The sequence below is a fragment of the Anastrepha ludens genome, chromosome 2 (genome assembly GCF_028408465.1).
Source record: "Anastrepha ludens isolate Willacy chromosome 2, idAnaLude1.1, whole genome shotgun sequence".
NCBI lineage: Eukaryota > Metazoa > Arthropoda > Insecta > Diptera > Tephritidae > Anastrepha > Anastrepha ludens.
In genome coordinates, this window is record NC_071498.1 from 57,962,558 (window position 1) to 57,987,256 (window position 24,699).

Genomic DNA, 24,699 nt, shown 5'->3' on the forward strand with positions numbered 1-24,699 from the left:
TTGTTGTTGTAGCAGCATAAACAATCCCCATACTTACATACGGTGAATGCTGCCGGAGTGACAGTCCTTGGCCGGATATAAATCCGGATCGTTTCGGTAACGTAGAACCGACTGTCGTGGAAACGGCGGTCGTATAGAATACTAGCTTTAACCCGCGGGCCTGCTCGCGTAGGAGTAGTTTTTAAGGATTTAGGATATGTATATAAAAGAATTACAAACAATAATTTCATAGAAAATAATTTTTTATTAATATCCATAATATTACAATACCCGGCATCCGTTGCTATGCCTCGTTGAATAAAATCAAATTAACCAATCAGAAAAATATCAAGCAAAATTATTTTTATTAACTTTCTATCTCAAACCGTTTTTGAACTTTGCATTTGGGTCATAGTTGAACAGCTTATGCGGATTATGAAGTCTAGAGTGTGCTATAAATAGTGGGAAATAGGAAAAAGTAAGATTTTTTAGATTAAATTTAAGCAAATATTCGATTATTAGTGACGAATGATAGTGGTGGCGCGGCCTGGGGGCTGTGAGAATTGAGTTCCATGATAAAAACACGCCTATAACCTTCATTGGGTGAAAATATGAATGTATAAAATTTTTTACGTCGTTTGGTGTTGTCGTTTCGTAGTGATGCGCGGACAACGTACATACATTCACCTTTATAGTATAGATATTATTTACGTAATATATAAATATATTTTTTTAATTTCAATTTAAAAATACAACTACGACTTAAAAACAATTATTAATTGTTATTTGATCAATTTTTTGCATCGAAAATTTAATATCACTTTCAATGCCTGAAATCATATCGATAACATTTATCGGAAACCTAAACAAACTCAAAACGAATACCTAAGGTGTATTTGCATGGATTGGGGACGTATCAATCAATTAAATGATCTTGTTTAAACCAGGCACAAACCAGCGGGAAGCGATAGGATTCGAACTTATTTTCAAAGTCAAGCGTGCATGTCGAACACAATCTGTCAAGGCATTGATCGCAGCTATTTCAGTATTTTGCTTTCAATCGCACTGTGGCAGTGTAATTTTACAACCGTGAAAGGATTTTTAAAAAGTTGATTTAAATTATGAAAAAATTAATTTGTTTTGGAAAAATCATCCAATTTTATAGGATTTAGCTGAAAAACACTATATAACTTTAAAAAAGAAAAATAAAGTATATGATAAAATTTTTAATTAAGCTCAACTAAAGTGGTATGCGCCAGAAACTAATTAATATTCCGTAACTTAACTTTGATGTTTTAAATACAGTGCCGTGCATAACAAAACCACCATTTTATATATTGTTGCAACTTACAGCCTATAAATGATCCTATGTTCTTGAAATGTAAAGGGTATTTCAAAAGACGCACGTAGATGTTGTTATAAAATAAAAGTGGCAGAAAGTGTATATTCTTACCGGTTTTATTCAAAATATGACTCTTAACAGTTATATATAAAAAATGGCATCATTTAAATGTCCAACATGAGCACGTACGGGTAAAATTCGTCAAACAGTCGATGCATGAACGCCTAATTGATGACATAAAGAAAAAAAATATATTATAACTTTGTGGTATCGAATGAAATAGACTACTAAATAGAATACAAAGTTTTTTTTTTTAGAAAATATGACAAAACATTTTTGAATAAAGTAGATTTGGGAGTCGTGGCTTATGAATTTTTCATATCAACTTTATTTAAATGCACGCCTTTCACATTTGACATTTGAAATGTTTGGTATGCTTTAAACTAATTTAATGAAATATATTTACGAATTTTTCAAAATATTGTTAGTTATGGGAAAATTAAGTTGCTTAAAATATGCACAGCATCGTATATTCATAGTTTCCACGACAGTCGGTTCTACGTTACCAGAACACCCCGGATTTATATCCGGCCAAAGACTGTCGTTCGGGTATGTAATTTGTTAGCAGTTTTACCCATATTCACGAGCTCCCTCAACAATTTTTCCAACAGTAGTAAGCCATACCCGGGACCTTTGGGCAATAACATTATCATGGTTTCTCCCGTGGCTTAAATAAAACGGAAATTTTATTTTTTTATATATGTGCGTGTAGTTATTGTAAGCTACTAAAACAAGGGAATGTGAGTGGCATCGTTAGAGTAATATGCCGGCAAATAAAAGCAAAGTCAATGGGAGTCTACTTAATCAGAATTAAGTAACAAAAACATTTTATATGGCAATGAAATGTGCACCATTGTGGCCCTTCCGTTAATTTCGAAATATAAATTTGATCAGTTAATTTATCGTAGTAACATGATTTTTCTCACCAATCCATTTTTTATTCGTTTAACAACTACATTAAGCGTAAATTCCTAACAGATCTAAAATAAAAATTATGGGTGCAAAACAAGGTTTTCATCTAAATAGAGGAACTTTGTAACAAGTAAATACAACTAAGGGAATTACATGAGCAGCATTCGGACGACAGCATTAATATATTTACAATTTCATCGAGAATTTTTTATACAAAAACAGTGCGCACATCAATTCGATCATTGTTTGCCTTTCGCGTCGTCCTCTGTCCTTGTTTTGTTTTTATTTGTACAGATGACTTCCTTTTTACTTCCTTCGACTTATTTTAAATTACTTCTAGAAAAATAAACCTATTTATAGAAACTGTTTTACTGGCAATGTCATTGCACCTCATCACGTTGTGTCTTTCTTCGCTCGCGCCGCATCCATTTGTTGTTTTAACTCCGTATCTATACGTTCCTTAGCGCGAAAAACTTTCGATTGCAGATAGAAGGAACCACCTTTCGCTTTGTCATTCACAGCAAATAAGTGTTCATAGTTTTTGACAATCTTTTCCAGATCTTTCAAATCATCCACGTTTAATATTTGTTTCGCCTCTTCCAGTGTCATGCCTGCCACATATTACAAAAACAACTAATTTCTTATTTTCCATTATTGGCACATAAATCGACTACGTACCGGTCCGCGCATTTGCTTCAGCACGTTTCTCGCCTTGTTGACCACCACCACCACGTCGTGCCGCCTCCTGTGAAGCAGCGATCTCTTGCTTTAACGCTTTTGCAAAAGCACGACCGATAGCCTGCCCTCCAAGCATAATTATCTGCGCCAAATACTTAGCCATAGTTTATGTGCCAACAACGTCAGGCCACTAATTATTTGTTTTCGTTTTTTGAGTGTTTTTAATTAGAAAATATTGTCAAATTAATTCCCTTAGTGTTCTTATATAGAAATTCCTGTTTATTATTTGACATTACACAATCGTTTCTAACCTCGAAAACGGTGACCGCTATCAGATGTTTTTGAGTGAAACCATAATTAAATGGGCAGCACTGTTCATGTAGCACAGGGTGATGCAGAGATTGAGATTTTGTACATGCTTTGGTGGCGTTAAAAGATTTATCAGAGAACGTAAATTCATAATTTCATAAACTCATAAACTCATGAATTTACGTTCTCTGGATTTATATCCGCGATTTTTAAAGTAATAAATAAAACTCTTCTAATTATATATTGAATTGTACTCTGCGCCTTTTATTATTGATACATATGTACATACACATTTAGTTCCTATTTCAATAAAAAATAATTTACATAAACAAAACAAACTGTCTTGCAATTAAACTACAATTGTTTTACCAAATTTTATAATAATTCGCATAGTTTGTATGTCTCGCAATACTTTATAGTTTATGTATATACAAATTTGTTCATATATTTAGTATAAATATTAAATAAAAAATGTAATCATCTGTACAAATTATTAAATGAAAACTTGCTATGCAGTTTTAGTTAAATTTTTATAGTTCCGGAAGATTTTAAATTAAATTAGCTTAATAAAAAAAAGAAAACAAAAGAGAAAGCAACATATTGTAATGAACAGAAATATCTTTTATGTTAGATAATAGAAAATAGTAACTCTCTGTTTAATCCTACCTATTTGTTTCTTTTTCTTCTAAAAACGAAAATTTCCGAAGTTTTCAAATCATTTAAAACTATTTCAAATGTTATTTTCGAATTTGTTGTTTTTTGAAGACAGCTTAAAATTGATTGGTCTTATCAGTATATAAATTTGTATAATTCACATAACATTCAGAGTGTTTTCATTTGTAAGGAGGAGCAAAACCAACTTTAACCATCCAGAAGAGTTTTAGTCAAAAGAGTATTCTTTGAGTTTAAGTTTAAATCGAATATTTCGATGTTTGATTTTAAGCGAGCGAATTTCGATTTAACTTAAGCATTTCATCAAGCCTCATACTTTTGTCAAGCCCACCCAAATTAATTTCACATATTACAATTTTAAAGAATTTTAAAACATTCAACAATTTCGAATCAAATCTACATCTTATGCATATTGCCTCTTATCGTTCCTCACATCGTGCTCTTTCCATTCAAAAAGCACAACCGAATTTACCCAACACTTTCTCGTTCAACAAAATCCTGGATTCGTATGTTCTATAACACATCGCTTACAATATTTTTTCACCGCTCGATATCCTTCAATCGATATCTGACAATCCTGTATGTTCAGCTGTTGAAGGCCACGACAATAGTACGCGATACACTGCACGCCCCGGTCTGTAATCATATCACAATTCCGCAAACTGAGCTTCTTCAGATTCGGACAACTTTCGGCGAGTGCACGCAGGCCGGCATCACTCACGTCGCACTTGCCGATGTCGAGTGCGCGCAGTCGCGGGCAGGAATGTGCCAACACCGTTATAGAATCATCGCTAACTGCTTCACAGCCGCGAGCATTTAGATAACGTAGCTTGTAGCAGCGACGCGCGATCACCTTGAGGCCAGCATCAGAGACACGATCACATTTCGCCACAGAGAGATAGCGTAGAACGGCGCCAAGTTTGGCGAGCTCGTATAGCCCAAAATCGGTAATGTTCACGCAATCGGATATGCTGAGCTCCTTGAGAGCAATACAAAAGCTTGGTACGAATTTTAAGCCGGCATCTGAAAGTGAATGGCATATTTGTAATTTGTTTGTTTTGCGTTGATGTTGGGAAGCTCACCTGTGATTTTGATACAGCGCCTAAGGTAAAGATATACCAGTTGAGGACAATTTTTCACCACGATTTTAAGCCCCACATCGTCTAAGACAATACAATCCGTAAGATCCAAATACTGCAACAGAAGACGACGTGGCTGTTCCAGGTTCGGATGCATGCTAATGCTGATCACCTGACTGCAACCTGGAAGATATAAAAGGAAAATACATGAGCACAAATGGGTTCTTGAATTTGTTATTGATTGATTCATTATTGAAATAATGTTTGGATTTACTTCTCAACACTTACCCGTCACATCGAGATGCTGCAAATTGGTACATTTCGTAAGCACATCCATTAACGCCTGATTGGACACCTGTACGCACGTCTGCAGCTGTAGATGTGTCAGCTCAGGGCAGCGTCGTGTCAGCAGTTGTAAACCTTTGTCTGATATGCGACAGCCTTCAGAGAGCATAACTCGCTCAACTTCTGGGCAAGAGCCATTGCAAGTTTGGCCGCACAGCTGCCGGAATATCATTTTGAGTGTTTTATCGCCATTTAGATGCTCGCCCTTCAGCGAAATCACCTTCCATAGCACTGGACGCCATGCGAGTTGGTCAAAGCGTCGACAAACGCGCGCCAAAATGCATAATTCGCAGCTGTCGAACCAGTTGAAAATCTTTAATACGACTTCGTCGGGCAGCCGATCAAAGAGTGGTCCCGAACGAAAGGTCTTCTTGTTCCACGGTGGTGGCGCAACATTGTCGTGCCGTGAGCGTGTCACCGTCGTCAATGTGGTCGTGGACGGTGGAGGGTGGTGAACGATACTATGTGTTGTAATGGTATTCAGATGGTGACCCGTTGGCGATGGCGAGACAAGAGTGGCATAACCTTGATCTAGACTAGGCGAGAAGCGACCAATGTTGCATAGACCATCGGATAGACTTTTCACTTTGGTGTGATGGAAACGTTGTTCCAGCGCAAGATTGGAGGATGTGCTGTTGCTGTTCGAATTGGGGAAATTGTCCAGATGATTGGACGAGCTGAATGCATCCGTTGGTGAACCGGTCCGATTGAGTAGGTAACGATCGGATCCGCTCGTTTCGCTGGGGCTTGACGCGCGATGTCGTAGGTAGTGCGCATCTGTAACAAAAATAAAATGGGAAACATGTTGAGTGCTCGACTAAGTCATACAATTTCTACGAGTCTTACTCACCCGTTAATCGTTCAGTACCATTACTGTAATTACATATATTGCGCAGCCCTTCTTCGAGAAAGTAGCGCTCGTTCTGAAAATGGCTCGCCTCCGAGCCCAGCGGCAGTGCACGTATCGCGTTTCCCAAATATAGCGCATCCATTTTTTTCTCTAAAAAGTATTGCGCATTTCGCGCGCTATTTCCGTTGACCGCACCCGATACAGTGGGTACACTGCAACGTCCACCCTGGTGCCGGGTTATACGTCCCACCGATGCGCCACTGCCATGCGACCCGCTGCGGGGTAATTGAAATAATTCTGGAAGTGCGTGGTTGCGCTGGGCCGCTGCGGCAACGGCAGCAGCATCTGCATCTTCTTCAATATTGACCAATTCGTCGAGCAGTCCATCCACTGTGTCGCCCTGTTGTGAAGCGGATGGCGTATAGATGATATCGTCCGCGTCGATGCTGAGGTCAGGTGATTTGCGTGACATTTGATATACCTGTGGATCGAGTGGACTGGAACTGAGCGGATGGCGATATGGCGGTTGATGGTGACCCGTCAATGAATCGATAACGGCACTACTGTTGCGGCCCAGCGAAGCCAAAGGACATTCGAGGCTTGTGGGCGCTGGCGCCCGGCGTGCGGTCTGATGTGACATGCTGGCCGCGGTAATGGGGGACGACGGCTACAATAACAACGGCCAGAAATGCGTTTAATAGTACTTGAAATTAAGAATAAGCTGGAAAAATAAGAAATAGGAAAATAGTGAGTTTTTAATTTTAATAAAATATTTTCTAAAAGTTTCTTAACAAATTTTTATATTAAAATTATCGCCGATTAGATGAAAAATTGTTGCATTCAACTTTTATATTCGAATATTAACACGTCAACGACACCTCGTTAGCACTCTAAACTTCTTGTATTTGTGGCAAGCTTAAATTACCACGTACATCGATAAATATGTGTGTACAATTACTCTACCGCTGAATTATGGCGCACCCATATCCGTTTCCTGCTTTGTATTTGAGCTCACGAGGAGAGAGCTTTAACGACCAGCGCTTTAGGAATGACTATTTGTCTTTGAATAATGACAAGGAATTTTCATGAAAGCAGAAAAAAATAAACCTGTAATTGATTTTCTCTTTTGTTTTTGTTATTAGTGCACTTGGCAATGCATAAAGGAATCACATACTCCACCTTTTCAAGTTATTGGCAGTACTGTAGAGATGGTAAACAAGAAATGTCAAATCAATAAGGGAATGGAAAAATTTCGTTGGTTAACTGCTTTGTAAAAATATAAAGAACGAAGAAATAAAAAGAAAAAAAAATCATTTAATAAGGAATAATCGAACTAGGCTAGGACTTTGATTCCGAAAAACTAAAAAAAAAAAACAGCTCAAATAAAACGGCAGATTGCTAGAAATTTACTGCAGATACTAAACATCAAAGTGATAAAAAAAGTTAATTATAGTGGCGATAGTTCATCTTCTTAAGGCAATAGCAAACCTTGTAAGCAACAATGTAAATATATATAAAACTAGAAAAGAATCTAAGAAAAATTCAAAGCGCAAACCGGAAATTGAATGCGAAGCTTAGCTTAGCTCCGAAAGGGCAGTATACGCGCCAGCCCAAAAAGTATCCGAAGCGGTACCCGCTAGCGATGCCAGGGCAAGAGTAAGGCGTCTTGTGTGTTGGAAATATGCAAGTGGGTAAGAAGTTATGTAGATTCACTTGGTATTTTTAATTGATGCTGGAAACGATGCATGATATGTCAAGTCTTACTGAACATTTCACAGCTGGATGTCATTGGCAGATTCGATGACAACTGCCGAATCATAACAATGGGAAAAACTATCATTCCTATCTGGTCACCTTTTATATATTTGAACTTTACACCAATTAAAAGGTAAAATTGATACCAAATCTTAATAGCGACCCTGTAAGTGCAAACTCTTATAACTCCATGTAATTTTTCTTTCCGCTATACATTGGCCCAGCTTACACCAATTCGCCTGCAACTAACAGCAGCAATCTCTTTGCAGCGATCTCTCGCACATCGCAAAACACATCGATCTTATGAGACTATGGCAGTATGAAAATTATGGGGCGCTAAAGTGGCTTTGCGGGTCTTGCAGCGCATATGCAGGCATGTGAATTGTTGTAATTGGCATTGTAGTTGTTAGTGTCGCTGCTGTTGCTGTTTTGCATGAAACAATATATGCAAATCAGCAGACTTCCACGGTCGATATGTTCTGCAGCGATCGCGCGTTACAGATCTACAAATCTACATGTGTAACAACATATATGCCTACAGTGCTGAAACAAATAAAAGAAACGACTCATCGGGGATTTTCGAATCAATTGTACAGATGTATGTTGCATGTTGTGGAATTGAAGAAATGACAAGAATGGTTGTTTCTTTGCAAAGCATTTTATTCCGCAACCTGTTTTTATTTTTATTTTAAGTGCAAATGTGTGAACGTTCGAGTAGTTGTGCTTGGAAAAAATTCAAGCAATTGGGGTTTGGTGATACTTTTTATATCAGTTAAAAATTAAGAATTTTATTCCTAGCGCTTGGTGGTTGGATTTCCCAGTAATAGTAACAAATTTAAAATAGTATTAAATCGAAGTAAACTTTGTACAGGAAAGGACGATAGATTTTAGGGGAAAGAAGACGATAAGAAAATAGCGACATTGCTGAAGTGTTCCAAAAACAAAGAGTATGAGGTAGTGTGGCTATTCAATAACCAGGCTGACACTCCCATGGAAGAAGTACGCATACGGCGTGAAGCCCTCTCCTTTGAAAGGAATATCTTTCACTTTATTAGTTTAGCCTTTGCCTTCCTATATGTATATTATATAGCTGTTTTTTGTTTCGCCAGAAAAATTTTCGTATTTTTATATATTTAGTCCCGCCATAAGTTCTGTTACAAGTTTAGGCCGTTATAGATATGAAATTATAATACTCTCTTAATGAAATTAGTTTAATTTACTCATGTAAATATTAAAAAAAATTTAATTTTCATTCAAAACATTCACCATTTGCTTTTACGTAAGCCTTCAAACGATTAGGCCATTCAGCTATTGCAGCACGCACGGTTTCCGTTAATATTGACGGCGTTGTTCGAACCAAATATTGTTTGAGACTTTCCAAATTTTTGTGAGATCTTGTTCACCAATTCTGACCACAAACTGTAGTCTAATGGATTCAGATCTGGCAGACGGCTAATCTGCTGCGGCTGTGAAACCAGGAATATTATTGTTTTAGCCCCTGCTGGGTGGTTTTTGCTGGAGATATAAATAACTATAACACCTTTACAAGGCATTACAGAGGCTGGATGGTGGCCACACTGAACCATTGGAACAACATTTTTTGCGCCTCTTGATTTGCACCATAGATTTTGTTGTTGTGCTTATTAAACACTTCTTCAACATTGAAAATTTCCTTATCTGTGAAAAGAATATTTTCATGGCCGTTGACCGCGTGCCAGTGCATCTGTCGAGCCTAATTTTCTTCGAGCGCGTTGTTAAAAGATGACTTTAAAGTAGCTTCTTAGAGCGGATAGTTATATTTGCCGGATTTTTTTACTTTTTTTTATTCTTAAAGGTCCTGATGCAGATCTCTAGAAACGCGAAAACTCCTTATCAAAATTTGCTTCTGAAATGATGAAGAAAAATTTCTTGCACCAGACTTCTTATGGCGTCCTCTACATGTAGTTCTCAAGAAATTTGCTACTATATTTTAAAGTTATGTATTATACTGTATATAATATTTGTAGGTGTGGTCCATTATTTTTTCTCCCAAGCACAACTTCAAGGAAGTGAATATGAAAGCACCAAGTCAGGGGAATTTGGGGTTTTCACAATATTTTGTCGTATTGATGGCCTCTTTCTGAGCCAAGTTATGTTTCAGAAAATACGGAATTCATGATTGTTTTTGGCTAAAATTGTAGTTTTGAATTTCTTGGCGGTGCGTGGAATGGTATGACTTCACTTTTGAGACATACAAATCAGATACTCGTAAGTCTTTGACATGAAAGAAAATGCTCTACATTGTATGCAAAAAATCAACGCAATTTTTGAGCGACTTCGAAGTTACACTTTATTATTCTAAAATCGAGCGGGCTATAAAACTGTATTGACAGAAGTTTATTTCTGATTAAAAAGTAGTAAATTTTTATGTTAATTTTTTCAAATTAGTTACATTTCTGTGAGTTACGCACTAAGTTGCGAGCTTTGAATTACATAGGTATATGGTTTTTGTTGTCGAACGCACTACACTTTTATAAAATATGTATATATAAAAAAAATATAAAAACAAAAGTTAAAACTTGGCAATTCTCTGATTTCCTGTCCTGCACCTGATGGTATATAGAGCCTATACAAAACGCTTCCAACGGCCACGATCCTTCGCAATGACTTTGACTTCTTTGAAATATTTCACTGCAAAATTAAGTTCTTTTCAACAATTCTCTTCCAAGTGCACCTTAGGCTTCCTTTTTTCTATTGCCTTGCGGATTCCAATCAAGTGCTTGCCTGCATATTTCTGTGGCATCCTTTCCAAGAGGCAACCTTTGCCAATCCACCTCCACTTCCTCTGCTTTATTTCACTCTGAATGGTTTACTGCTTACAATTCGCCCAAAGCTCTCTGTTGTTGTTTGTTATGGGCCAACAAATTCGCAATAAACGTCTTAAACATTTATTGACAAAAACTTGCAGCTTATTTGCGAGCAAGTCTGTCATGAGCCAGATCTTACAGAGATACAAAAAGACCGATTTTATATTTAGGTTGAAATACGCAGATTTGTATGTGTAGATGTAGAATTCCATATCTTTTTCAGCTGAGCAAACGCGCTACAAGCTTTTCCGATTCTGTTTTGTATGTCATTTGCTGCCCTTCAAGTCAAGTTTTTGACGTTTTGATTGCTGGAATTAACAACGGTAAAGCCACTGCTTGGCTGCGCGACATTTACTTAAAGCAACAGATTTCATCGGCGTAATCTAGGTGTTCAAGGTATTCGCTGAAGTTCCACTGCATGCCTCCGCGGCATCCGTCACGAGATCTTGCAAGTTCGTCATCGAGCACGATTAGGAACAGCATAGGAGAAAGCAGGCAACCTTGCCGAACACCAGACATAGATTCAAAGGTGGATGACAGACGTCTATTCTGTTGAGCCCTACATTTGAAGCTATCGCACTGGGCTTTAATTAGCTGGACGATTTTCGGCGCACTGTCTCGACGATGCACCCTTTATAAATGCTGTCCAGAGCAGTACTGTTGCCGATTCTTGCGCTCCTTTTATTTTGCACAGAGGTATATGCATGTATGTATTTGGTGCGAATGCAACGTGCCACAATAAGTGCGGCAGCAATAATAAGAGCAACAATGCAGGCAAAAATATTGCTACGGTTCTAATAGCAGTGGCAAAACAGTGGCTCCAGCTGTTCGTTGATTCGACAAATTCGATCGGCAGCCGAAAGGAAGCAAAAAATTATTATAAATAAATGTGTGCTGCCACAATTTGCAGCAATCCCGCCTGCCTCTTAAATGCTCCGAGCACTACTGTCGTTTGAGCTATCGATCGCGCTCACTGTCGACCTCATTTGCTACCAGCAGCTCTTCTTCGCCTGATCGACACAACCTTGGTTGCCACATAGGGAGGGAGGGAGGTAATGTAAGCATCTTCCTCGGTTGTATATGGATGTGCGTACATATTTAAGTACGAAGCATAATAAACATAGGCAGGTACATGCTTTAAATGCATATTCCATGCTCATTATTTTGATGCATTTGCTGTGCCGCAGGCAGTGCATCACCACAGCATGGCCAACTACAGCCCAGCCACAGCCATAGCAACAATAACAATATAGTGCGCAGCAGCGTTGAATGCTACACTCCAAACACGCAAGAGCTGGCTGTGTAGAATTGAAAGTGGAATTTCGCCATTTTGCCAACCAACTGCTAGGCTTCCACTGTTGTAGCTCTTCTTTGGTGCACTCTAACATAAGTCCGTATGTCCGCAATTACATGCTCGCTTAGCGACTCTCTACATACACATACATATGTACATATACTGTAAAAAGCTTATGACATTGCTCATTACATATAATGACGTCGCGCGCATTAGTAAGTAAATGCAACTTTTGCGCTGCCTACTGTTATGAGACATCTGCTGTTGCGCACCATTGACATTGCTTCTTCTGCTTCCACATACCTCGCTTATTCTCAGCTTCAATCGGCCAATAGTTGTCGATGAGCCCGGATAAGGCATCATATACATCATCGACAAGAATTTCCCTACAGCAATGAAAATTCGTACAAGTTCATTGGGCGGCGATTAGATTGGTTGCGCTGATTGCTTACGCTCAACTTACATAGCAGAAGCAAAACGCCATGCAGCCGTGTTTAGGGATGCATATTAATTAGTTTCCTAATAAATATACTCTATATAAAGGTTAGGGTGCATCACTCTCTATACAAAAACAAAAAACATACCGGCACTCTGTGTCCATTGGCAATATAAAATTTGTTATATTTTACGAATTTCGCCAAAATATTTTGGAAACATTTTAAAACTTATTTAAGCTGGATCGTTTGAAAATACGCACTTTCCATGATTGAGTTTTTTTCATAATAAAATTAGTTCTCGAAAATATTTTATTTCCAAAAAATCACCTCAGAAGATAGGGGAAGGAGTTTGAGCTTTAAAGGTATGCCTAAAAATGTTTAAACATTTTTTCACCAGAACCAGAATAATGATATTTGGGAGGAAAAAATGTAAGCGTTAATGAATCAATTTCCCAAAAAGGCGAGAATATACCTTTCTAATGATACTTTAGACGTCTAAACCGGTCTATATTTGGCTGAGATGTTTCAGTTTTCCTCTTCAAAAAAAAGCAAAAATTTTATTAAAAATATATTTTATTATTTGAGGTTTTAGAAACTAATTTTATTTAAAAAAAATCGATTTTAGTAGAAACTGATATTAAAAGAAAATTGGATTTTTTTTACTAAAAACCCCTTATTTAGGTATTTGTTTGAAAAAAAAAAATTTATAAAATTGCTCTACAGCGCCATCTAGCTAATAAGAGCTAATAAAAAAAACCAGAAATGAGTTCCTCGTACCAAAAAACTCTTATACAAGCATTTCCTGAGAATATTTTTTGAAAGATTTAACCTAACTGAGCAATAAGTGTGCCAAGATTCAATTAAATATATCTTCCTTATTTAAATTAAACTCGAAAACAGCCATTGACCCGGTTTCACACAATATCAAGCCAACAATTTCGATTTTGTTGTTATTTGAGGTTAGTTTCTCAAATTTTAAAAACTAATTTTATTTATAAGGGTCGTTTTCATATCGGTTGTTTGTTGGTGAATTAACCTGTTTCAATAAAATTTAAATTCCTAGCAGAATAATAAAGGGTAAACAATTTAGTGGTATCGAACTTTAAATTGAAATAATATACCCAAAATTTAAATTGATTGAGCAACCTTTATTCTTTTTTTTATTAGAACCATTCATGAAAATTATTTTTTAAACATAATTACTTTCAAATTTTGGTCACAACTGCGACGTAATTCGATCAACCGTAAACACCAATTTTGATAGACTCACTGGAGGCCTTCGGTCGGTATCTCGTGAATAACTTTAGTAATGTTGGCTTCTAATGCCTCAAACGAAGTTGGTTAATCCACAAGGCATCTATACTTTACATACCCTCACAAAAAAAAGTCCAAAGGTGTGATATCACATGAACTTGGTGACCAATCCACTGGTCCTCGACAAGAGGCTCACTGAAACGAGGACGCAGTAAATTTGTTGTTCCACAGATTGTATGGCAAGTAGCGCCGTCTTATTGAAACCAAGAATTGGCTGTGGAGATTGCAGACTTCTATTTCCGGCATCAAAAAGTCGTTATAACGCGATAGCGTTCGCTATTGACTGTTACATTGGAACCAGCGTCGTTTTTGCAGAAACATGGATCGATGATTCCCCCAGCTCATAGGCCGCACCTAACGGTTGGCTTTTCTTGAATGGCTTTGGGTTGCTCTTCAGCCCAAAGATGGCAATTTTGCTTATTACCGTAGCCAAAAAGGCAAAAATGGGCCTCATCGTTGAACAAAATTCGGGTCCTGAGCGTACAATGAACTCCTTTCACAGAGCGTCGATTTTCGTAATACAATTGTACGATTTGTAAACGTTGTTGGGGCGTAAGTCTTTCCATGATGAAATGTCAATGAATATTGAAAACAATTATGTATTTAGCTTGACAATAGCCACGCGTGATCTGTCAAAAAAAAAATATTCGTAAAAGTACCTCCAATCTGATCATCCTTTATTTCTGCACACACAAACTGATACATGGGAATGTTACATATGTATATACTACTGCGATCAAAATTTCATTCAAAGTTCTCGGGCTTTCTTTTTTAAATTTATTCCGTGGCATGATATTTCTGCAACGGAAGCTTTATCAAGAACACATTGGCTAGAGAGGTTGCGACTTCGAAGCCAAAAGAACTTGAGCCTTTCCTGGATGGTGGGACTACACATCATTAAGGAAGAGCTCAAAGGTGAAGAGCTAAAGCAGGGGAACTCAAATTGGTACCAAACTGTGCGGTTACGCCAAACAAAGTTGGTACTTAGAAAGGTTACGGTAGCATTAAATGGAGAGACCAGAGAACATATAAAATTAGCAGAATGTTATGACACACCTACAACCTCAAACAATCGTCAACATTGATAAACATGAAACGACGGGACGCCTGGAGACTCACGGCAGTCATAACAGGCTTTTGATCTGCCGGGTCGAAATGGACATCCCTCACAACATATGTTACACTCTCACAGTTGTAAACAACCTGAGAAAAAGGAAACGAATTTTCATTTCCTCTGGGGATGCCCTGCCTTATGGAAGGAGAGAATGTCAATACTGGGCAAATCACTGTTCGTGAGTCTCGAACAACAGTCTGTCTTAAACGTCAACAACCTAGTAAGGTTCTTGAACCGCACAGACTGGATATAGTCATGCTGTAAATAATTGTTTAACAATTTGGTAGCACGGATGTGACAACATAGTGGTGGGGAAGCGCTAGTTGGATTCTGGATTAATCACCACTTTAACCAATCAACCAACCAATCATCGGAAGAGATTTAAGCATCCCATAAAACTGCCTAATCACAACCCGAGAACGTGGTTCGAAAGATGGTTTAACGACTCCTGCCGGGGTTGTCCCGACCATGAGTTGTAGCCATGTCTAGGGCGCTGAACCTCACCTCTCGTCTTTCACCTATCGTCTATTATGCAGCAAGACTCCTCCAAATACTTCTTCTTAGGACTGACATTGAGCCTAACCCAGGACAAGAAGTTTATTTCTGCTGCGTTTGCCAAAGACGGCTCCACCCGAACCGAACTTTGGTTAAATGTAATGAGTGTAACGACCTGCTCAGGCCTTAGGGCACAAAGGCAGAGGTGAACCACGCGATTTGTGGCCACATGTTGCTCTGCTTATGGCCGCTTAGCTCCTTCTACTTTGCCCATTTTGGCTTTGCCTCTATTTTAATTTAAGTCCTGTTCGTAACGCAAAAAAAATATCCATCACTCAAAAATTCAGAGAACAAAGTGACAGTTCGGTGCAAGAAAGACGCTAATTTTGTGCTGCAGAAATTTTAGCCAGCAAAAATTACCCAACACAAAAAATGTGATCTAAAACTTGTGGTCGAATTTTTCCAAATTTTCTCTTCGTTAACGTTTAGCTTTTTCTCCTATTTGAGATAAAATTTCGCTTACGTTTTTTGATTTGTATTGGTAACGGTAATTGGTAATATTTTTATCGAACACAACTAGTCTTTTAATAAAAATTAATTCATTTGATTTTTGCATTTCATAAGAAACAGGTTTGCAAAATGTAATAGCTTCCATTTTTTAAGCTCAAATTATGTACTCTTATCAAAGATAATAAATCGTCTTTATAAAAATCTTTAATGTAGGTATATAATCAAAATTTTAATTCCTCCTAACAGGTATCCCTTTCAGAAAAATTCAAATTTCTTCCTTTCCATATTATAAAGTTTCTGCACCAATTCATTCTGTGTATTCCCTTAACTTAGTTATGCTTGAGAAGCTTCCAAATGCGTGGTTATCGCATTTCAAACAATCGGCTAAGTGAATACAAATGAATCTGCATATCCGATTAAATTTGGTGTGAGTCTCCTTATGATATCGCAATATTCGCAATCGCTTTACCGTTATGTAAAAAATACGCTTTTTTCGAAATTGTGAATGTAGTGGGATTTTTTCGAGCTTTGACCTTCGGCAAAATGGTCTACTACCTCTTCAGTTTACACATGAGATGACTCTGATGAATAGTATCTTTCTGTTATTGAATCATGAGAAATTTGATTTAAGAAACGTGCGTTAAATAAGCATTTCAAGGTAACTAATCATACTGAAGAGCTACCCTGCGCAGGGTAAAACTAGCCCCAATACTCCTAGAAGGAGTTCCTATACCTTTTTGCGATCTGCTGTATATGTTGGGAAACCCTGTTCTGTTTACTGACATATGTCATTATTACATTTTTTTTTTTTCAAAATTTCATGTTTATTTGAAGAAAACTTAAAAATGCGTTTTTTGCATTGGGAACGAAGTCCACACTCAAACATACACCGATCGCGAAGTAAGCGAGGCCATTTATTCGGCATATATTCACTGGCATCATGGTATTACAATGCGGAGAGACGGAACTTTATGGCGAGCAGAATACGACAGTTTGCAAAGCGTCAATCTTTGAAACTGAAGTATCTTAAAAATCCTTCAAACAGAGGAGATCAGATAAATTTGGTTAAGATAAACGAACTGCGCCTGGTACACAACTTACTCCTAGCCGAACTTATACAATTAGAGAAAAAGTTAAAGAAACGGTCTCAGTCTATAGTTAACGCGATGAACAGATACCGAAAAGGCGTCGAAGAACTTCGGAAATTAGAGGAGCTCATAGCACGGAAAAGGGAATCACTAAACTTTGCAAAAAGAAATATTGAACTAAGCCTGACAAAAGAGGGCTGTGCGGAAAAGGGAAATGAAAAAATGCCTGACGAGTGTAAACCATTTGTTGAAGCAGAAAAAGAACGCAGTCTTGGCGGAGACGATAAAATATCTAAATTTCGTGGAGTAAATTCAAACGCCTTAGTGCTAAAATATTTTCGTAAATGGTTGACCAAAGCGAATATTGTACGTAGGGCAAGTAATGTTAGGGATTCATTTTATGGAGTTATGCCTGAAATTAAACAACGAGAGAGCTTAGAGACTGGCAAAAGGGCACCTTCATTTTTTATGGAATCGGTAACTAACATGGAAAATAATATAGAATATGATGACGAAACACCAACTCAAGTGACCACGTTAAGTAGTAGCCAAATTTATATGTCATATCTGAATTTGCGAAGAGCAAGTGCGGAAAGTGTTAAAAAAGAAATTAATAAAAGCAGACAACGCAGAAGATTCAGCAGATTTAGCAGATTCAGCAGATACCGCGGTAAAAGGCACAGCGGTAAAAGGCACAGCAGTAAAATCAGACAAAACAGAATTTCAGGAGTGGCTGAACAAAGGCGAAGTCAACGAGGTGTGAAAAGAAAAAAAAGAAGGAAAAGTCACAAGAGCCTAGAAAGTACAACTTCAGATATGGCTGATAGAAGGACAAGTGGAAAAGGTAGCAGAAAAAGAAAAATAAGAAGAAAAAGTAATAAAAGTATTCGAAGAACACTATCAGATTTTGATATCACCCATCAAAGAATAGGAGCAAAACGAAGAAGAGGCCGTAAAAGAGTAGAGAGTAACGAAAAAAGTTTGCTTCAGGACCAAAGTCTCAAAAGTGAGGGAAATTTAGACGAGAATGCGATTTCACGCAGAGCTAGTAGAAAATATGGTAAAAGAAATAGGAGAAAGAGCAAACGAAAGAGTGTAGAAGGAAGACGATTGTCTGCACTCCGAAGAAAAGACAAACGAAATGGTCCGGCTTCTAATAATGATGATAAATTAAAAGATGGGTCCTTAAAAGTAGACACAACTTCAAATCGTAAAATGAGTGTAGATTTTTCTGGAATACAAAGAATGAAAGGAAGTGCAACAAAATCAACTGGAAGTTCATCGAAATCATTTGGAAGTGCAAGCCAATTCTCTCTATTCGAGGAATACTGGGGTGTATCCCTTCGTCGTTCACACGATAATACCCTAGATAGGATGGAAGCTTTAAGCAGTGTTCTGGATGACTTACTACAAGTGGAAACACCAAAAATAGTAACAACGCAAGCGACGACAGAAAAAACAATCGCACATCAGCAAACTCGCGAAATAAATGATTTACATAAACTTTTCATATTACTGAAGGAGTGTGAAGACTGCCAAAGACAACAAGGAATCGGGCAAAGTTTCAAGAACAAAAACCAACGTTCTGATTTTCTAGCCATGGCAGCGGGGTTGCCAGATTGCTTGCCGGATGATTTTCATATGAACCGCGAGACGATATGTTCTTGTAATATGTGAACGTATGTACATATGTGCAGCAAATGTGTATTGATATGAGTAAATTGAAATTGTTAAATGTTGGCGTTAATTGAGAAACACACTGTATGTATGTACCTATGTATGCATCTATATAAAAAGCGCTGTCTACATTAAATTTTCGTTCTCACGACAGTCGGTTCAACGTTACCAGAACAATCTGGATTTATATCCGACCAAGGACTATCATTCCAGCAGCATTAATTTTTAGTATATATTTTCTGTATGGTTTTTTGAAGTTTTAAATTTGTTGCGGTCAAATGTGGTTTCGCCTGTTAGTATTGCTGAAGCATCGTAATTTATTGGCATTAAAAACCTGAAGTACAACCAAGACGTATTCATTAAAGATGGTGGCACTAGGTCAACAACACTGTTCTGTACATTTGATTGTCAAAACAAATAATTGAGAAACTAGAAAACAAATAATGAATTCGTTTTGTTTTATTCTGAGCTGACAGCCACGTGGACACGGCGAAAGAAGAAAAAAAAAAAACAACTCAGCTGATTGACCAATAACACCTTTAATAGATTCACCTTGAGTACAACTGATTGAATTAAATAAAAAAAAGTTTATTTTTAGGTCATTCATTTGTTGGAATAATAGAAAGCTGCGTGTTTGTTGAAGAGTAGGTTGGGTGGTGATGATTTTAGAGGTCTAAAATGGAGCCTAGAAATGATACTCCTCTTTCTGTCACATGTTTTTGTTTTGTGTTTTCTGCGTCGAATGATGTAGCCACTCAAACAAGCCATCTTCCTTTTCCGGGGAGACTCCCTTCCCGCACCTACTTTATGCATTAATTCAGAATGGCGTCCATGAAATGAAGCAATACTATTCATGCACGTCTGGGCCCACCATATTTCTAGCCAGCTTCATGCTATTGGCTCGTCTTGTAATGTTTCTGTGCCCTCATACCAGTGGACAGGACACTCCGTTCTGTACAAGCTGCAACAATGCAATAGAAAAGGAGTGTCAGGTGTTCTTCATCTGCGACTATTTTAACAAAGAACGTCGAACGCTTGAGTTATTCTTGAGTTATTAAAAGTTTTGCAAAGATGGTATTGCTGCACCTACAGCGCACGGAGTGGCAGCGCAAAATGCAAAGAAGAAATCAGCCCTCGATGGGAAGTGGCCTGTCTTCAGCGATTTGCCGTCAATGATATTGTCCTGTAGGCAAAAAGTAAGGTGAATTTGGTTGTAAAATGAAAAATCTTTATTTATTCTTATAAATCAATTTCATCCTCTTCAAAATAATGAAATACACTTCTGCCAACGATTTTTCCAATCCCCGAAACATGCCAAATAGTCCATTTCCGGTATAGCCATCAGCACCGTCTTCGATTCAGCTTTTATCTCCTCAATCGACTCGAAACGCGTTCCCCGGAGTGGTCTCTTGAGTTTTGGGAATAGCCAGAAGTCACACGGAACCAAATCAGGCAAATACGGTGGTGGCGGAACGATATGCGTGGAATTTTTGGCGAAATGATCACGAAGAACGAGTGCAGTATGAGACGGTGCATTATCATGAAGCAAAAACCAAGAGTTGTTGGCCCATAATTCTGGTCTTTTTAGACGAATTGCCTCACGTAAACGACACATAACGCTCAAAAAATATTCCTTATTAGCAGTTTGGCCAGGTGGAAGGAACTCATAGTGCACCACACCACGAAAATTGAAAAAAACTGTCATCATGACCTTTATTTTTGAACGACTTTGACGTGCTCTTTTTGGCCTGGCCTCGCCTTTAGCACGATATTCGCTTGGTCGTAAGCATAAATCCAAGTCTCACCTCCCGTAATGATGCATTTGAGCTTGTCCTGATAGTCTGAAAGCATTGTTTCACACACATCAACGCGACGACTTTCTCCCAAGAAATTGAGAGTTTTCGGTACCAAACGAGATTTGACTTTTCGTAGGCCCAAATGGTCTTTCAAAATGGTTTTCATAGATCCTTCTCATATTCCGATCATATCAGTAAGGTCTTTAACAGTCAACCGACGATTTTTGAGCACTAACTCCTTCACTTTATTGACGTGTTGGTCATCTGTTGACGTCGATGGTCGTCCGGAGCGCTCCAAGTCATCAACACGTTCTCGACCCTCTTTGAAGCCTTTGCTCCACTTATAAACATTTTTCTGCGACATGGTCGAATCACAAAATGCCTTCTGCAACATGCTAAACGTTTCCGCAGCCGAAATTTCATTCCACAAACAAAATTTGATGGCACTTCTCTGCTCAATCAAATCAGACATTGTAAAAATCGAAATATGCACTCTTGGTCGTTTGGTAAACACAAACGTATGTAAATATATTACTGATAATGACATTCACATGAAAGTTGGCCCAGATGTTATTAACAGTGCTGCCAACTCATGAAAAAAATAACTAGAGCGAAATTTTAATCCCGCGAACTTTGACAAATTAATTCACCTTACTTTTTGCCCGATATTATTCAATATTTACAGTAATCACGCTCCATCAAATACAGCTTGTAAAGAGTGGTTTCGACTTTCCAAAGTATTAATTTCAACGTGACTGTGTGAGTGATAAAGATCGCGAAGGGTCACCGAACAAATTCGAAGATATCCAACTGCAACAATTATTGAATGAAGATGCATGTCGAACCCTTAACGATAAGTCTAAAGAGTTGGATGTTGACAGATCATCCTTTGGAAAACGTTTGCACGCGATGGGAATGGTCCAGAAAGCAGGTAACTGGGTGCCACATCAATTGAAGGAGAGGGATATCGAGAGACGTTTGGTGACGTGTGAGATGCTTCTTGAACGGCAGAAAAGACAACATTTTCTGCATCGCTTCGTCACTGGCAATGAAAAATGGATATATTATGATAACCTTATGCGTCGAAAATGTTGGAGCCTGCCAGGTGAACCAGGTCCATAGACAGCAAAAAAAATATTCATGCTTCAAAGGTTATGTTGTGCATCTGGGGGGATCAGAAGGGTGTCATCAATTATGAACTCCTTAAACCATCTCAAACCATCACTGGTGATCGTTACCGACTGTAGCTAATGCGATTGAATCCAGCTCTCAAAGAAAAGCGGCCGGAATGGGACGGTAGACGTGACAAACTTATTTTGTTGCATGACAACGCCATGCCCTACGTTGCTAAATCGGTCCAGAAATATTTAAAGGGACTGAATTGGGAAATCTTGCTCTCCTCATTGAATGGATCAAGTCAAAAGAACTCGAATTTTCCGTCAGAGGAATCCGCATGCTGCCTAAAAGATGGAGTAAAGTTTGTAGCCTACGATATTATAATTGTTTAAATAATTCGTAACTTTGGCTAAGACAGGGCGTAAACTTATTCCCATACCCAATAAAAAATAGAAATATGGACAATTTTTGGAAAAACATTAAAAACCATTTTTATAAAATTTTTTTTACCAAAAAATGTTTAAATTTTCTCTTAAGTAAATAAAAATTTGTCAACATTGTTTTGGTGAAGAAGTTATTTACAATAATTTAATTTTTTATCAGAAAATACGGGAAAATACTATAGAAAACATTTGATTTGTTTTTTCTTAGACCGTCAATTCAAATAAAAAAGTGGTAAATCTTATTTGTAAGATTTAAGCTACTGTATGGTAGATCATCTTCTCCGAATTTCATGATATAGAATTATATGTACCAATGCCTACTTTGAATTTTCATGCTTCTATGCACAGGAAGTGCTGCCTCCATTCTACCTCCTACTCATATCTGCGATTTACAAAGAAATCGGCCTCCGAACCCATTTCGCCATTAGTGTTCACTTACTATGAACGTAAGAAATTGATTTTGGCAGCTTTCCAAATAAGTTCTTCGTAATTCCAAGTTCTTCGCTCATCGAGTGTTGTCTAAAGAGTACGAGCGCTACTTTGCAGGTATCCAGATTAGTAAAATCTGTCGGTAGTAGCAGTTTGTGTGACGAAAAATACGCTCTTTGCCTACCCTAGTAGTGAAATCGCTGAGCGTGGTATATTTATTTAACAATCAAAAAAAAAAAAAAAGAATTGTAAATAAACACATGGGCTCAATCAACATCATACAGATTCACGCATATAATTCATATACATAGATTAAATAGGACAATACGAATTTCGACAGCTGTGTACATAAAAAGTGAACAGAGTTCTTCAACTGCCTATTAGAGTGATATTTATTAAAAAAATTTCAGATTTTCGGTCAGTACTTCAGTGAGCGTGTTGGATAAGTTGGCGATAAATCTGCTCCAAAACCAAAAAGCAAAAAATGATTAGTCTACGTGTCATTTTTGGCTTTTTTTTGTTAAATGTCCTAGTAAATATTTTTGTAATGAGTGCGCAATCGGCAAATGGTAATAACAATATTAAATTATTTTACTAAACTTGCAACTAGGTAGAACCCTTAGCTGAGTATCCAGAAATTTCAAAAATATATATGTATGCAAACTTTTTAAACTCTGACGCCTGTTAGCCATCAAAAAGGCTATTGGAAGGCAGTTTAGTCACTTCCATTGGAGAAGAAGCTCTTAGTTATTTTTTTTAGGAATAAAAAAAAATTTAATTAATCTCTTTACATTTCCAGTTTGCAATCTACCCCCTGAGACTGGCCATTGTCGTGCTGTGAAGAGGCGCTACCACTTTGACGCCGATTCAAATAGTTGCAGGATCTTTATTTATGGAGGCTGTGGCGGAAATGGCAATAATTTCCGAAGAAGGGAGGACTGTGAAGCTGCGTGTTTAAAAAGCTGAGCACCATATTGTTTTTGAAGTGTGAACCAAGTGAATAAATAAGGAATTATGAATTAAATTCAATGAATTAAAAACTTATGTAGTTTGTTTCTCTGCTAAAGCCCGATGATAACGTGAGCCCGACATGATACCTATGCCTGTGCATATGTTCAAATACGACCATAGAAAATAGTTTCAAGTAATGCAAAAGTTATGGCGGCCACCGTAACCGAATAAGTTGGTGCGTGACTATCACTCGGAATGCTGAGAGAACGTAAGTTCGAATCTCGGTGCATGAACATCAAATAATAGGAAACGTTTTTTCTAACAACAGTCGCCGCTCGAAAGGCAATGGCAAACCTTCGAGTGTATTTCTGCCATGAAAAAGCTCCTCATAAAAAATATCTGCCGTTCAGAGTCGACTTAAAACTGTAGGAGCATCCATTTGGGGAACAACATCAAGACGACTGTAGTAAAATTGTGCTCCACAATAAAATATTCTCTTTTTCTCATTGTTTTGTTCTCAATAGGTATTTCCACTATAATTGAACTAAATGCGTTTGTCACAATTACATACAAACGATCTTTACTTTGGCACGAGTTGAGCATGTCTATTCCAATCCTGGACGTCGAGATCCAAGAATTCTGGTCCTTTTAAGGCCGAAAATATCGAAACTAGTCGGTTTAAATCCAAGGATTGTTGAACTCATTTCTCTTACGTAAGATACAATTTCCATTAGATTAAAAAAGAAAATCCCCTTTTGAGAAAAGGAAATCTGTATTCGACACATTGATTGAGTTTTTAGCGTTTGCTACTATTTTATTATATTGTAAAAAAGCTGAGTTTGTATTTGGCGGAAACTTTTGTTATTGAGTGCGAAAAAATTACAGCAAAAAATTAGCGGCGCAGCAGCCAGGTAGATAAATTTCATTGGAATTTAAGTAGCTGTTTGCCAACTACATTTAATAAAAAGTCATTTATGTATTTATGTATGTTTGATTAAATAAATTAACATTTCTTTAATTGTAGGGATAGACACTTTATCTGCAGAAAGCATTTCAATTTCAATCAATAATCTCGTCAACAAGTGTTGAAGCAAAGCGTTGCCCTTATCTGCTGAATGCTACACATTTTAGGCACGCTCGGAGGATAACACTCTCAATGCTTTAGTTTCTTTAAGATCACACTTTGGTTAAAACAAACAGTAGTCTAG

General features: G+C 37.6%; 3 protein-coding genes across 7 annotated transcripts in view; 1 reads left to right on the forward strand and 2 right to left on the reverse strand.

The window, feature by feature from the left end:
- Positions 1 to 1,451: 1,451 nt before the first annotated feature.
- On the reverse strand, positions 1,452 to 3,288 carry LOC128871549 (mitochondrial import inner membrane translocase subunit Tim16). Of its 3 annotated transcripts, none has more exons than XM_054113394.1 (3): positions 2,972 to 3,288; positions 2,683 to 2,904; positions 1,452 to 1,545 (listed from the first exon to the last, which is right to left on the reverse strand). In XM_054113394.1, the coding sequence occupies exons 1-2, from the start codon at positions 3,132 to 3,134 to the stop codon at positions 2,687 to 2,689; spliced, it is 381 nt and encodes a 126-aa protein (XP_053969369.1). In that variant the 5' UTR covers positions 3,135 to 3,288; the 3' UTR covers positions 1,452 to 1,545; positions 2,683 to 2,686. The 3 variants fall into 3 exon arrangements, with proteins under 3 accessions (XP_053969369.1, XP_053969368.1, XP_053969367.1); XM_054113393.1 differs by lacking the exon at positions 1,452 to 1,545 and adding an exon at positions 2,276 to 2,629; XM_054113392.1 differs by lacking the exon at positions 1,452 to 1,545 and having other exon boundaries at positions 2,608 to 2,904.
- A 228-nt stretch (positions 3,289 to 3,516) lies between these two features.
- The window catches only part of LOC128871548 (F-box/LRR-repeat protein 7), a 92,687-nt gene continuing 71,504 nt past the window's right edge, over positions 3,517 to 24,699 (reverse strand). For all 3 annotated transcript variants that reach the window (XM_054113389.1, XM_054113390.1, XM_054113391.1), the window contains exons 3-6: positions 6,227 to 6,947; positions 5,320 to 6,153; positions 5,035 to 5,214; positions 3,517 to 4,975 (exon numbers count right to left, since the gene is read on the reverse strand). In XM_054113389.1, the coding sequence (XP_053969364.1) occupies positions 4,440 to 4,975; positions 5,035 to 5,214; positions 5,320 to 6,153; positions 6,227 to 6,866 (2,190 nt within the window). In that variant the 5' untranslated portion in view covers positions 6,867 to 6,947 and the 3' untranslated portion in view covers positions 3,517 to 4,439. The remainder of the gene's footprint in view (positions 4,976 to 5,034; positions 5,215 to 5,319; positions 6,154 to 6,226; positions 6,948 to 24,699) is intronic.
- LOC128871550 (kunitz-type serine protease inhibitor 2-like) lies at positions 22,982 to 23,554 on the forward strand. The gene is made up of 2 exons (XM_054113395.1): positions 22,982 to 23,109; positions 23,340 to 23,554. Exons 1-2 carry the CDS (start codon positions 23,025 to 23,027, stop codon positions 23,504 to 23,506), a joined length of 252 nt encoding a protein of 83 aa, XP_053969370.1. The 5' UTR covers positions 22,982 to 23,024; the 3' UTR covers positions 23,507 to 23,554.